Below are 15,860 nucleotides of genomic sequence, written 5' to 3' on the forward strand. Positions count from 1 at the left end.
CCTTTTCCTATCCAGATGTCTGAGCGCTGTGCCCCAAGCCAGTCTTATCTGTCCCTCTGTTCTTGCCTCTGCCTTGCTTACTGCTCACTTAGAGCAACTCTGAGACTCTTGAGAGTCTCTGAAATGGAGAGACTAAAAGTCTGTATCTCATAGGACATTCTATGGATTGCAAGAGTTAATGCTAGGAAGGTCCTATGCACAGTGCCTGCCAGATGGCAGGGCCGCCTGCGTAACCTCACTGACATTGCCCCTGACCTCCCCACCCCGATCAGCACAGGCCAGCTCCTCCCAAGCTGACCTCAAGCGTCTCCTCTCTAATAAATCTCTTCACCTTTTCTGAATAAAAAGGACACTTTATCTACCATCACATGGCAATGGACCCAACCAGCAACACTGCTGGGATTGTTTCTGACACTGCTCAGCTTCTACGAAGCTCCGTAACCTTTCAGCTTTGTCAAAGAACGTGAACTTCTCATACAGCAGAGACCACATCTTTGCTTTTCTTTTTTTCATATATTCCACACTCATTGCTCCTTCTATAAGTCAGGAACCTGAATACAATAAGTACTTAAATGTTTCACTGCTAACCATTACAGGACATTAATTGTGATTAAAGTTTACAAGCAAATAAAACAAAAAGCATGACATTTTCTCCAAGTGTACAAGTTTATATAGACACATGTACACATGTATGTATTTGGGGTCGATATATCTCTATATATGCATTTGTATGCAAATCTGTGATACATAAGTATCCATATATTTGGACATATATGGATATATGGATATATATGGATACTTACATAGGAATTTGCATATATATACACATATATGTATGTATATGCATACATACATATTCATGTGTGCGTGTACCTCTATGTGTGTGTACTTCAATTAGCACTGACCGCCGACATGTTAGGTATACTCTTCTCTTCCCAGTAATTCAAACATCTATTAAGCCTTGCACTCTCCAAAGCAGTCAATAATTATACTAATTAATCTTTTTGTTAAAAAAATTTTAACACAAAAAATTACCAAGAAATAGAACACTGAAGGTGAAATCTTTGGAAAGCAAAGAACATACCAGTAAGGTCAATAAATAGCCCTTTATGATTACGTAGCTGACTTCATTCATATGGATGGCCATCTAGACAAACAACCCACTCAAACTAAAGAATAAATTGCCAAGTTTCATACCTTTCTGAATTCAGAGTCTGATCAGCATAATCACTTTTCAAAGCATCTAATTCACTCTGAAGAAAGGCTATGTTTGTCTGTGCTTCTAAAAGATCTTTCTTAACTTTCTTATTTTCCTGAAGGAAAGGAACAGCACAAGCATTAGATTTCGGGCATCTTCCACCCGAGAGAGTCAAGAGTAATGGAACCTCACACCCCACCCCCACATCTCCACAGTCCTTCAAATCTTGGGTGTTCGAAGAACTAGTTACCAATTCAAGGTGATTTGAAAATATCATAAGGTAGTAAAGTCTCAAAACGCTAAATCTTTGAAATTGTTCTTTTTCTTAAATGTTTGACATTTGGTGCCAAAAACCTCAGTCAAGTTGGGATTGTGATGTACTTTAACATGTTACTGGCAAATTAACTCAGATCAAACATGTAAACATCTGTTTTACTCAATGAGAGCTACGAATCTACTGACAAATACGCTGAGGAATTAACAGTATTTATCACCGGGCAGACTGGCTAATTTTTACAATAAATCTCATCACCTAACATTTGTGATTTTTGCACTTAAAAATAGTTTGGTTTTAAAAAAAAAAGTCTATGTTTTTCTTAAAAAAGAAGGAAAAAAACACTGGAGGCTTCCAGTACAAAATGATGGACTGAACACTCTTCTTTCCCTTTGAAGACCCCATTCCCACGAAATACCAAATAACATGAAATAAACCAATACAGGTTACAAGAATGCAAGAGGGGCCCCCCAACACTCAAGTGAATTAAATACATTCCTGGAAGATGGAAACTGGATGGAAATGTGCTGACAGAAGAGAAGAGAGCAGGAGCACAGTAGGTCTGGAAGAGGCGTGGGGAAGGTTGTGCTACAGAGCAAAGGAGGAGGCAATTAGCTAGGCAGCACCCGCTTCCCAACAAGTGGAAATGGAGCTTAAAAGCAGATTAAATTTGTGTATTAAGGCACACAGCCCACAGCCCCCAGGCCATCCTCTCTTACACTAGCAAAGAATAGCAGATAGTCAGAGTCAATTCCCAAGGCAGTAAGACAGGGCTTGTCTTTTTAAAAAGAACCAAAGTGGGTGCCTGGGTGGCACAGTCAGTTAAGCATCCAACTCTTGGTTTGGGCTCAAGTCCTGATTTCAGGGTCATGAGATAGAGTCCTGCCTCACGTTCGGTGCTCAGCTGGAGTCTGTTTCAGATTCTCTGCCTCTCCTTCTGCCCCCACTTGTTCTCTCTCTCTTTCAAACAAATAAATAAAATCTTTAAAAAGAAAAAGAACTGAATGACCCCTATACAGTGTCCTAAGTCCTCTTATCCATATCCCACTAATTCCGGTCATAAGCGGTCCCCCATTCCCAAAGCCAGCTTCACACACACAGCTCCTAGAAGACACCCTCTCAGGGGAGGTCCCAAGGTCAACAGATGTATTTACCTAGCTGCACAGGAATCCTACACCAGCTACCTAAAGTGTTCAGAAATTCCAGGATGATGTATGGGTAGTGAGTTTAAAAAACAATCAGTCCAATAAGAACTGAAATTTTGGAGACTCCAAAATTAACATTTTCCAAGAGAAAAAACAAATTCCATGCATCAGGAAGAATAAATAAGAAGTTGGAAGGCATCAGTGAATGAAATCCTGAAGATGCCAGAGTTTCTTTTTACAAGAAACCAAAAACTCAACCAGGAAATGCAAGAAAAATTAGCAACTCTACAAGAAAGTCATGATGCAAATACAGAGCTAACTAAGATGTGGCAAAATTTGGAACCGATGGCACATTCCAACTTGACCATGAATCTAGGAGACTTCTGAGTGGTATGGGGATAATAAATGGAGAGAAAGAAATGCACTGGCAGCAAGCTGGCTCACTTCTGGGCTTGGCAATGAGAATATTTACAGTCCTAACAAAGGAAATGTTCGCTAGTGGTTTTTAGCTTTTCGAGAGTCCACCTAAAAACAAAATAAAGACAACTTAATGATGATGATAAAACAGATACAAAGGCTGTCAATTTGGCCACAGAAAGACCAAAGGCAGGGTCAGGAAGGTGGGAAAGGGACAGAAAGAGGAACTCTGGAGGAAGGAAAGGGCAATTATCCCCTCACCCCACAGAGCAGAGCTGAAGTTGCGGGAATGCAGAGTTAACTATGTGAAGTGCAAGGGCCATGCCACCATTGCTGTGAATAAGAAATAAATAAAAGCATTCACCACAGGTGGGGAATCATTGAGGATAATAGCCTGAATAACATGTTTGTTCAAAGGTACATCAAAGGCTTTCTTTCACTGCAGTATTAATTTCTCTCGATCCCCGGAACACCGATAAACAGCCCAATCATGTCTAGTCATCGAAGAGGAAATGTATTTCTGGGAATGAAAGGTGATTCTTACCATTGATAAATCATAAATTTCCTTTTTTAAGGCAGCCACATCTTCTTTTTTATTTAGTTGTTTTGATTGTTCTTCTAGCTGAAAGAACAAATGAAAGCTGTTCATGTACAAACTCACTTTGGATAGATTCAGTTAAGTTTATTAGTATCCTTGAATATATAGCTATAGGAATTCTAAAAGTCTTCAATTTTCAACATGATACAACTTTGTAAATCATTAAGCTACATATAATCCATGAGGATTTGAAAACTTGATTTCAATAATTTAAGCATTTAAAAAGGGTTTTTTTGTTTGTTTGTTTTTGTTTTTCTTTTGGCTTAATGAATTTCCTTTGAAACAACTGAACAGTCCTTTTGGGAAGCCATTCAACTACTAAGCGACCTAACTTCACCTTTTCAGTTACGTTGCATATGAGTCTGGACCTTTATATTCTCCTAGAAATTTATCTGTACTTAACACTTTCTACCCTGTATTATAATTATTTATGAATGCCGTACCTCTCCTACCAGAGTCCAAGGCTTTTAACAGCAGTGTTAGCGTCAGATTCACTTCTTTTTTTCATAGTGATTCCAGTAAGTGCTTATTAGAATAACTGAAATCAGTAACATTTAAGTGTGATAGGACATATGCACCCAGACTCTATGGATATATACCTGAGCTTGCTTTCTGGGTGACTTGTCAGTATCACCAGATTAAACCAGCTCAGGAACATCTCTAACATGGACAACCAAAATGTCTCTCCTACAAAGAGCCGACAGTCCCTGGAAATGGTGGGGATCCGTGGGTTTCCATTAACTGAGTAGTTGTGCAGTGACCAAAATGAATGCTAAATTTCATCACACTAAGTCAAAGCCTAAGTAATCTGATGCTGGACTTTCTTCATCTTACCAGATGGTTCTATTAAAAGTTTTCACACGAGACCATGACTCTGCCCCCTGGCCAGCTCTGAGAAGAGCCCTTGATTTTTTCAGATTCATGCCAATTTCAGAGACGAAAAATGGGAGGGAAAAACTAGGTTCTTGGGGCACCTGGGTGGCTCAGTGGGTTAAAGCCTCTGCCTGGGATGGAGCCCCGCATCGGGCTCTCTGCTCAGTGGGGAGACTGCTTCCCTTCCTCTCTCTCTGCCTGCCTCTCTGCCTACTTGTGATCTCTGTCAAATGAGTAAATAAAAATCTTAAGGAAAAAAAAAAAAAAAAACTAGGTTCCTCAGAATCCATGGCTTAGGGTAACGGCAGTCATAATCAATTTGTAATCTTTTCCATAGTTTAAGCCTTTAACATTCCCTCACGTAAATCCCCATCTGCTCTCTTATAAAAAAGCCTCCCCAGCAGGCGGGAAGTCTGGTACAAGTGAGAAAGTACAAACTGCGCAGCAAGACCACTCCATGGCTTACTGGCTCTGTGACTCGAGCACTCTGTGTCCTCAGCGGTGAAAGCAGCATATTCACCTCTCCTCAGAGAAAGCTTGAGAATTAAATTTAAAAATTGTGAAAAAGAGCTTATTAAACTATAAAGTCAGTAACGTCTCAGCTATTATGTTGAGGTGGGACAGTCAAGTATTAATCCCATTTTACAAATGAGAAACGAAATGATAAGATAACGAAGGCAATTGTCCCAGGTGTAACTGGCAGAAAGTGGCAGAGCCACGATGAGGACTCTGGTCCCATCACTTCTGATTCTTACTGTTCAGGGCCTATGTGGTCCTCATCATATGCCTCATCATGGCAAGAAATTGTGTGTCTTTTCTGCGTAACTTGCTTTTAGCCTAAAGATGTCAGAAGACAGGAAAATAACTAAGGACCAGGGTGAGGAGATCTGTGACTCTGGCATCAACAAGACATTGGTCTGTTCAAATTGTGCAATTCAAGCATCTCATGTCTGTCTAATGGCCTCTGTCAACTAGAGAAAAGGTTGACGTTGATCATAATTTCCCAAGAAGGCTATTGGGGAGAATTTTTAATAATCCCAGAGGTTTGAACTGCAATAGACTATAAAATACAGCTAATCGTCACTTAATCTCATTGACTATAAACACTGGAAAGAGCATTAAATGTGATCACATGAACAACCAGAGAAGCAAAGTGCCACAGTGCCATTTTCAGGAATGATTCTTTTTTAAGTATCCATTTTCACTTTAGCTAAGGTATTTCCACTCGCTACAGAGACAACCCACACCCAAGCGGTGGATCCAGTACCAAGCTGCAGACAGTCTGGGCCGGCAGCGGAGAGCCAATGGGACGTACCTCTTCCCAAACTCTGCTCTCAGTGATGTCAACTTGGCAGCTTAAAATTGTATGATGGGAGCGTTAACACCATGGAAGTCAGTAAATATTACAGATTTGTGCCTGACCCCCTACCCTCTCCAGAGCCTGTTGTTAAGTAGCTACCAGCATATCACAGGGTGAAGAATAACTTACTCACTAGAAACCAAACACAGCAAAGGCCAAACCCAATCACACCTTTGCTCACATTTCAGCAAGTTCTCTCCTACCTCCTGCTGATCGGGGGTGCCCTACATGTGGAACTTTCTGCACAGAACAAGAATATTTACTTTATTTAATAAATATTCACCGAATACTGACCATTGCAGTTAGCTGGGGGCAAGGATATGAGAATATGTGACCAGTAAAGACAGGATCCCTCCTGTCATGAGCAGAATCCACTGAACATGTGGGTACTGAGGGTACCCGAGGAAGGAAAACTGGGGTTTGATGGACAACTGTTCAAGGGGTCAGAAATATTTATTAGACCTGTGCAGAAGAAAGGCTGCCCTTGAAACAGAAAATCAGGGACCTTTAAAAAACCATCTTTCAGGAAGCCCAGTTTGACTCTGAAATCTGATTCCAACTGGTGCTTTAATATGATTCTCAATGTTTTCAGTTGCTAAAAACTGAAACACCCGGATATACTGAGGCTATTCCTAGAAGCCTCACTGCCACAAACCTACCTTTTTAAGTTTCTTTATTGTCACCCGTAAATCTCCTGCTTCTGTTTCATACTGACATCTGAGGTCACTGAGGGCTTCCTCAGCCTTACATTTTTCCTTTAAAAAAAAAAAAGAAAAAAAGATTTTACTGATTTAAATAGGTTTTTCAAAACCCTATTAAGCGAGAAATGTATTGTGTCAAACTAAGGCTGATCCCAAGTCTCCCACACAGGGAAGGCAAGAAGGGATGGCGGAAGTAAACCAAATGACTCTCGAGGTACAGCTCTTCTGGAACTGAAACCTGTGCAAGTGAAAGCCAACATGCACACATCACCTGGAAAGATGCCTATAAGGCTATCACTCATGTTGTAACAGGAGGCCAGGGAGCATCTATTAACTAGTTTAATTAATTACTGCTATTGTTAATTAAAAGATACAGCAAGATCCAAGGGCCCAAGTGCTTGCCTGCACCCTATCATGGCATCAGGGCCCAGGAAGGTCCAGTGGGTGTATCCTTCTTCCAAGAGCTTACACCTTACTTGAATTCAAATAACATCACCTGCAAATTTCTATGCTAAGTGCTTCTGCCTGGGGTGGCTCTTCTCAGATGTATCCTGCCTGGATCAGAGGATGCCAAGGGGCACACCAGGAGGTCAAGGGCTGTAGCTCCCAGGAGCCCAGATATCTTTAAGTTTCCCTTCCCTCTTCACAAAGCATGGAACTTTACGCCCTATGTTTAGAACTCAAATAAATTTTTAGATAATAGCCAGTGAAATTGAGTGTTCAGATATGCACTGATAGCCTCCTATATGCCAATAGTCCTGAGCACTGAGGGACAGAGCAGGAGCCATGAAGACCAACAGACATCCTGGTGGGAGAAGACAGGAAGCAAAGATGATCTCAGGAAGCAATACAAGAAGAAGCTAACAATGAGATGTGACAGGAAGTGAGTTGGGAGGTAAGGTAAGGACTCTCTGCAGGGGAGACATGACCCCATGTCTCAACACCTGCCGGAGTTACACGGTCTTACATCAAACTTACTGGCTGTCTAGCTGAGACAACTTACTTGAAGCCTCCATTTACTTATTGGATTAATGTGAGGAGTATAATAAATTATCCAAGTAAATTAAATAATCCATATAAATGAAATATTCTATGCTTAGGAGGAAATATCTGGAGGAGAACATCTTCACTCTTGGTAACCTTGTTTTAAGTGAGTCTCTTGAGTTTATTGAGCTTTACAGGTGAGGAAGCATGTGTTGCCCCCTCATAGGAAGATGAAGACATGAAGCCTTCCAATGAGCATCTACCTCGGACAGCCTTCCTGGCATCTCAGCAATTCCTCTCGCTAAAACCAGTATCATGATGCTAAACATAACAACTTTTATGGTGTGAAAATATTTGGTTCAGAGCTTAATAAAGGAAATCACCACTATGTAACTCTTTCCATTCCCAACCTGTCACGGGCAGACACCAAGAGATTGGATGGGGGTCGTTACAGTAACTTAGGTAGAAATGGTGGTGCTTCAGACCAACTCATCACAAACTTCCAGGAAACTGAAAGGGAAGGAAACCTTCCCAACTCATTCTGTGAGACCAGCACTGGACTGAGACAAAAATCAAACACATTAAGAGAAAACCACAAGCTAATATCTTTAATGAATGTGGATGCAAAAATAATAAACAGAATTTAGCAAAATGAATTAACCAAGATATAAAAATGAAAATACATCATAACTAAGTGGGGTTTATCCCCAGACTGCAAGTGTGTTTTAATACTTGAAAATCCATGTAATTACCACATTGATGGTCGAAAAAAGAGAAAATCCATGATCACTTCAATAGTTACAGGAAAAGCATTAGATGAAATCCAACATTCCATTCCTAATTAGAACAACAACTCTTAGCCAACCAGGAACATGCTCAAAATTCAATAAAAGGCATCCATGAACAATATGCCACTAACATCATACTTCTTGTTAAGAGAGAGAATGTAGATAAGGATGTCTGCTCTCACTTTTCTTATTCTAACCAGTGCAAAAAGGAGAGAAAAATGAAGTGATCATTCACGTCAGAAAGAGAGACATAAAGCTGTCTTTATTCATAGATTACATACCATTTACCTAGAATATATGATGGAATCGACCCAAAAGGCTACTGAGTGTAAGCAATATAAAGAAATATGGTAGGGTATAAGATATGTATATAAAAATCAAGTGTATTTCTATATATTCACAATGGGAAACCAGAAATTGAAATTTTTAACAACATTGTTTAGAGTAGCATTAAAATATCAAATACTTAGGAATGAATCTGAGGAAAGACTTATAAGATCTGTATGTTCTATAGTACCAAACATTGCTAAGAAAATTTAAAGAAGACCTAAATAAGGGGAGAATACATCCGGTTTATGGATCAAATTACTTATTATTGTTAAGATGCTAATTCTCACCATATTGATCTATAAATGCAATGAAATCAAATAAACCCCCAGAAGGTTTGGGTTTTGTTTTTTTGTTTTTAAGAAATTGATAAGCTGATACTATGGAAATTAAAGGATCTAAAATAGCCAAGACAACTTTGAAAAAGAACAAAGTTGAAGAACTAATATTACTTGATTTCAAGACATATTATAAAGCAATAGTCACCAAAACAATGTCATACTGGCATAAAGCAATCAAAGGAACACACCAGAGAGCCCAGAAATAAAGCCACACAAATACAGTAAACCAACGTGGAACAAAGTACAAAGGCAATTCAGTGGAGAACAAATAGTCTCCAACAAATGGTGCTGGAACAACTGGATATCCACCTGCAAAAAAATATGAACTTTGGCCCACATCTTGCAAAATGGATCCTAAATGTAAAATCTAAAACAAATAAAACTTGCAGAAGAAAACAGCAGAATAATCTTTGTGACCTTGTGTTAGGCAAAGATTTCTTAGATGCCAAAACATGATCCATTAAAGAAAAATTGACAAATCAGACCTCATCAAAATGAAAAATTTCTATTCTTCAAAATACACTGTTAGGAGAATGAAAAGACAAGTCACCGTGGGGAAAGAATTTTAAAATCAGAATATATAAAGAGCTTTCAAAACTCTGTAACAGGAGCGCTTGGGTCATGCAGTCAGTGAAGTGTTTTCTCTTGGTTTCAGGTCAGATCAGATCTCGAGGTCCTGGAGTCGGGCTGTGTACGGAGTCGGCTTGAAATTCTCTCTCCCTCTACCTCTGCCCCTCTTGCTTGTGCTCTCTCTCTCTCTCTAATAAATAAATCAGTCTAAAAGAAAACTATTTAAAAACAAATAAAACTCTGCATAGTAAGAAAACCACCTAATTTTCAAAGTGAACAAAAGATTTTAACAGACATTTCATGGAAGAAGATACACAGTGATTGCCTGGCAAGGAGGGCAGAGGAGGGAGGAAGGGAAGCATGACAAAGGGGCCTGAGGAAACTTAGATGGTGGACGGATACACCCATTATCTTGACTGTTGGTGGTGGATTCCTGAACTATGGGCACATCCAGTGTTATCGTGTTCTGTACTGTAAATATGCAGCTCCTTGTGCGTCAATTCTATTTCAAGAAAGCCATTACAGCCTAAAATACTTACCTGGAGCAATGGACTAACACTGTAGGGGCAAAAGGAGTCAAGGTCAGGAAGAGGTGGATATGACCAGAGAACTTAGAGGGAACATCAAGGAGACGGGGAGACTTTCTCTAAGCTTGGCTGAGTTTGGGAAAATGGAAAGGAGGGGCAAAGAAAGCGGATGGAGTGAAGGAAGAGTGATGATCACGCCGGACCAGAGCTGTGCGGTGCAGAACCACAGGGAGCCGAGCTGAGCCAAACAAGAAGTTACAGGGTGTGGGGCCTTGGTAAGGGCTCTAACACCAACCACAAGTCTGCTGATTAAGAAGAAGCCTAAGTGTTCGATGAAGGAATGAGCACCCAGATAAAATGCATGGAGAGGGAAACAAGGCAGAAAGAATATATGATTTTCCTGTTTCTAGACTACAACAAATGGAGTGCTATCAGAAGAATGGGATCTCCACTGCCCTAAAGCAGGCCCACGGACTCTGAGCCACTGACTCTGTTGAACATGACATTCCAACAGTTACTCAACTTGCCAGTAAGAGATAAGACAACGAAGAGACCCAAAGTCATATATGGGGTACAGCGGACCAAGGCAAAGGATCTGGAAGGACACAAAGTACGAAAAGCCATGGAAAAGAGCAGGCTGGCCACAGCCAGGATGCAGTCAGCATGCCTCAGGCCCGGTGCTAGGCACTCACGTCCATCATCAGGCTGGGCCTTGTGAAGCAGGCTGGTGCATTACCCCATTCTAAAAATGGCACCACCAAGGTCAGAGGTCCGGTTATTTTCCCTTTGCCTGGGCAAAGGCAGAGCCCGAAAGCACATTAATACCAATCAGATGCCAATACTCAGGCCCTTCTCACTCCATCCTGCTGCCTCTTGGAGGTAACAGGGCAAATGAAAAGAAAATGTTCAACCCAACATTAGCCTTACAGGTAAGTCTATTTTCCATTTCCAGTAAACATGCATCACTTAGTTGTAGTTTATAAGGAAAAAAGACAAACATTGCTTCTATGGAAATCATTGAAGGTAAGCAAGTTTCAACTATAGTGTTTACTCAGTGCTGAATAAAAGTACTTTTTATTATAAAACACTGAAGTTCTCAGACAGAATTTTTAATTTCCCTGCAATCTAGATTTAAAGTTGGCAGTGGGCATGGTCGGGGAGACTGTGGCATAAGAGCTGAAACACCCTTCTCTACCCCAGGGGGGCGCTGCCTTCTTCCTCGGGCCTCCACTCTCACAGCACCTCCACAGAGAGGCCCCTGACCCACCGACTGCTTTTCCCCATCGTTGCTGACCACACTTGCTCTTTACTCGTAGCTACTGAAATTATCTACTTTATTTGATTATTTATTATCTCTCTCCCCCGTCGCTCTCCCCCCCAAAACCATTACCAAAACTAGCCCTCATGGAAAACCCTGCCCAGTGCCTGGTCTGTAAAAGGCAATCCATCAGGAATCGTGGGAAGAAAGGGCCAATCCCACAGACTCACATCTTTACATGTCTTGTGTTCTGCTGCCTGAATCCTCTGATCCATTTCCTCTTCCAACTCACTCAGCTGCATGGCTGTCTTGTCCTGGGCTCTGACATTCAAGAGGGTGCACACCTTTTCACTGCAACATGCAGAGACAACTTCAACCTCGTCTATTTCAACCCCTATGTTACAGATGAGGAGAAACACACTATTTTAAAGAATATTCCCTGTTCTTCCACATTATAAAACAGGATTGGAACTTTGACCATTTGGGTGTAAAATAACATTAAAACTAGATATTGTAAATGGTATAAATTAGACAAAATAGTGTTAACCTAGATTGTGGCGAAGAACAGCTAAAGATATCAAATCACAGGGAAGTTCTCGATAAATTCTCAAAATCCTTTTTGCTCCCAAGACTGAGTGACAATCCTGGACCAAAAAAAAAAAAAAAAAAAGAGCCCCAGAGCAAACAGATCTTTGGATAGAATTCTGAAATGCTTTATAGAAAACACACAATGTTATATGCTATGGTTAGACTGGAAGAGATTATGCTGAGTGAAATAAGTCAAGCAGAGAGAGTCAATTATCATATGGTTTCACTTATTTGTGGAGCATAACTAATAGCATGGAGGACATGGGGAGTTAAGAGAAGGGAGTTGGGGGAAATTGGAAGGGGAGGTGAACCATGAGAGACTATAGAATCTGAAAAACAATCTGAGGGGTTTGAAGTGGCGGGGGGGGGAAGTTGGGGGAACCAGGTGGTGGGTATTAGAGAGGGCATGAATTGCATGGAGCACTGGGTGTGGTGCAAAAATAATGAATACTATTATGCTGAAAATAAATAAAAAATAAATTTAAAATAAAGAGAAGGGGAGGAGTTAAGATGGCGGAGAAGTAGCAGGCTGAGACTACTTCAGCTAGCAGGAGATCAGCTAGATAGCTTATCTAAAGATTGCAAACACCTGCAAATCCATCGGCAGATCGAAGAGAAGAAGAACAGCAATTCTAGAAACAGAAAAACAACCTCTTTCTCAAAGGTAGGACTGGCAGAGACGTGAATCCAAAGCGACGGGAAGATAGACCCCGGGGAGAGGGGCCGGCTCCCGGCAAGCGGCAGAGCAACAGAGCACAAAATCCGGACTTTTAAAAGTCTGTTCCGCTGAGGGACATCGCTCCAGAGGCTAAACCGGGGTGAACCCCACGCTGGGTCAGTGTGGCCTCAGGTCCCGCAGGGTCACAGAAGGATCAGGGGGTGTCTGAGTGTCGCAGAGCTTGCGGGTATTGGAACGGGAAAACCGGCTACAGAGACAGAGCTGACAGTAAGATCACAGCTTGGGGTTACCTTGAACCGGTCGCAGGCTCGGTGAGCTCGGAGCACGGCTGGAGGTCAGGCAGACGGGAGTAACTGGGCGCTGTTCTTTGAAGGCGCACTGAGGAGTAGGGCCCCGGGCTCTCGGCTCCTCCAGGCTGGAGACCAGGAGGCCGCCATTTGTATTCCCGTCCTCCGGAACTCTACGGAAAGCGCTCAGGGAACAAAAGCTCCTGAAAGCAAACCCAAGCGGCTTACTCAACCCTGCCCCAGGTAAGGACGGTGCAATTCCGCCTGGGGCAAAGACACTTGAGAATCAGTACACCAGGCCCCTCCCCCAGAAGAACAACAAGAAATCCAGCCAAGACCAAGTTACCTACCAAGGAGTGTGGTTTCAATACCAAGGAGAGCAACAGAATTCCAGAGGAGGAGAAAGCAAAGCACGTAACTCATGGCTTTCTCCCTGTGATTTTTTAGTCTTGCAGTTAAAGTAATTTTTTTCTTTTTCATTTTTTTCTCTTCTTTTGCTAGTTTTTTTAACTTTTACCCTTTTCCTTTTTAACATTTTTTAACTAGTTTATCTAATATATATATATTTTTCTTCCTTAGACTTTTCTTTATTTGTTTTCTTTTTAAAATTTCTTTCTTTTATTTTTTTTTCCTTTCTTTCTTTTTGAACCTCTTTCTATCCCCTTTCTCCCCCCTCACGATTTGGGATCTCTTCTGAATTGGTTAAAGCATATTATCCTGGTGTTGTGCCGCCCTTTTAGTATTTTACTTGCTCCTTCATATACTCTTATCTGGACAAAATGTCAAGGCGGAAAAATTCATCACAAAAAAAAGAACAAGAGGCAGTATCGAAGGCTAGGGACCTAATCAATACAGACATTGGTAATATGTCAGATCTAGAGTTCAGAATGACAATTCTCAAGGTTCAAGCCGGGCTCGAAAAAGGCACGGAAGATATTAGAGAAACCCTCTCGGGAGATATAAAAGCCCTTTCTGGAGAAATAAAAGAACTAAAATCTAACCAAGTTGAAATCAAAAAAGCTATTAATGAGGTGCAATAAAAAATGGAGGCTCTCACTGCTAGGATAAATGAGGCAGAAGAAAGAATTAGCCATATAGAAGACCAAATGACAGAGAATAAAGAAGCTGAACAAAAGAGGGACAAACAGCTACTGGACCACGAGGGGAGAATTTGAGAGATAAGTGACACCATAAGATGAAACAACATTAGAATAATTGGGATTCCAGAAGAAGAAGAAAGAGAGAGGGGAGCAGAAGGTATACTGGAGAGAAATATTGGGGAGAATTTCCCCAATATGGCAAAGGGAACGAGCATCAAAATTCAGGAGGTGCAGAGAACGCCCCTCAAAATCAATAAGAATAGGCCCACACCCCGTCACCTAATAGTAAAATTTACAAGTCTTAGTGACAAAGAGAAAATCCTGAAAGCAGCCCGGGAAAAGAAGTCTGTAATATACAATGGTAAAAATATTAGATTGGCAGCCGACTTATCCACAGAGACCGGGCAGGCCAGAAAGAGCTGGCATGATATTTTCAGAGCACTAAATGAGAAAAACATGCAGCCAAGAATACTATATCCAGCTAGGCTATCATTGAAAATAGAAGGAGAGATAAAAAGCTTCCAGAACAAACAAAAACTGAAAGAATTTGCAAACACCAAACCACCTCTACAGGAAATATTGAAAGGGGTCCTCTAAGCCAAGAGAGAGCCTACAAGTGGTAGATCAGAAAGGAACAGAGACAATATACAGTAACAGTCACCTTACAGGCAATACAATGGCACTAAACTCATATCTCTCAATAGTTACACTGAATGTTAATGGGATAAATGCCACAATAAAAAGACACAGAGTATCAGAATGGATAAAAAAAACTAAACCCATCTATATGTTGCCTCCAAGAAATTCATTTTAAGCCCGAAGACACCTCTAGATATAATGTGAGGGGGTGGAAAAGAATTTACCATGCTAATGGACATCAGAAGAAAGCAGGAGTGGCAATCCTTATATCAGATCAATTAGATTTTAAGCCAAAGACTAAAATAAGAGATAAGGAAGGACACTATATCATACTCAAATGGTCTGTCCAACAAGAAGATCTAACAATTTTAAATATCTATGCCCCCAACGTGGGAGCAGCCAACTGTATAAATCAATTAATAACAAAATCAAAGAAACACATCAACAATAATACAATAATAGTAGGGGACTTTAACACTCCCCTCACTGAAATGGACAGATCATCCAAGCAAAAGATCAGCAAGGAAATAAAGGCCTTAAACGACACACTGGACCAGATGGACATCACAGATATATTCAGAACATTTCATCCCAAAGCAACAGAATACACATTCTTCTCTAGTGCACATGGAACATTCTCCAGAATAGATCACATCCTCGGTCCTAAATCAGGACTCAACCAGTATGAAAAGATTGGGATCATTCCCTGCATATTTTCAGACCACAATGCTCTGAAGCTAGAACTCAACCACAAGAGGAAGTTTGGAAAGAACCCAAATACACGAAGACTAAACAGCATCCTTCTAAAGAATGAATGGGTCAACCGGGAAACTAAAGAAGAATTGAAAAAAATCATGGAAACAAATGATAATGAAAATACAACGGTTCAAAATCTGTGGGACACAACAAAGGTAGTCCTGAGAGGAAAATATATAATGGTACAAGCCTTTCTCAAGAAACAAGAAAGGTCTCAGGTACACAACCTAACCTTACACCTAAAGGAGCTGGAGAAAGAACAAGAAAGAAACCCTAAGCCCAGCAGGAGAAGAGAAATCAGATCAGAGCAGAAATCAATGAAATAGAAACCAAAAAAACAATAGAAGAAATCAATGAAATTAGGAGCTGGTTCTTTGAAAGAATTAATAAAATTGATAAACCCCTGGCCAGACTTATCAAAAAGAAAAGAGAAAGGACCCAAATAAATTA

General features: G+C 40.8%; 1 protein-coding gene across 1 annotated transcript in view; it reads right to left on the reverse strand.

The window, feature by feature from the left end:
* Positions 1–15,860, reverse strand: part of LOC116570003 (ras and EF-hand domain-containing protein-like) — a 77,753-nt gene that overhangs the window by 20,140 nt on the left and 41,753 nt on the right. The window contains 3 exon segments of the mRNA XM_032306505.1: positions 1,198–1,313; positions 6,525–6,620; positions 11,592–11,712. Of these exon segments, the coding sequence (XP_032162396.1) occupies positions 1,198–1,313; positions 6,525–6,620; positions 11,592–11,712 (333 nt within the window).

This window comes from Mustela erminea, chromosome 12 (assembly GCF_009829155.1).
Source record: "Mustela erminea isolate mMusErm1 chromosome 12, mMusErm1.Pri, whole genome shotgun sequence".
Lineage (NCBI taxonomy): Eukaryota > Metazoa > Chordata > Mammalia > Carnivora > Mustelidae > Mustela > Mustela erminea.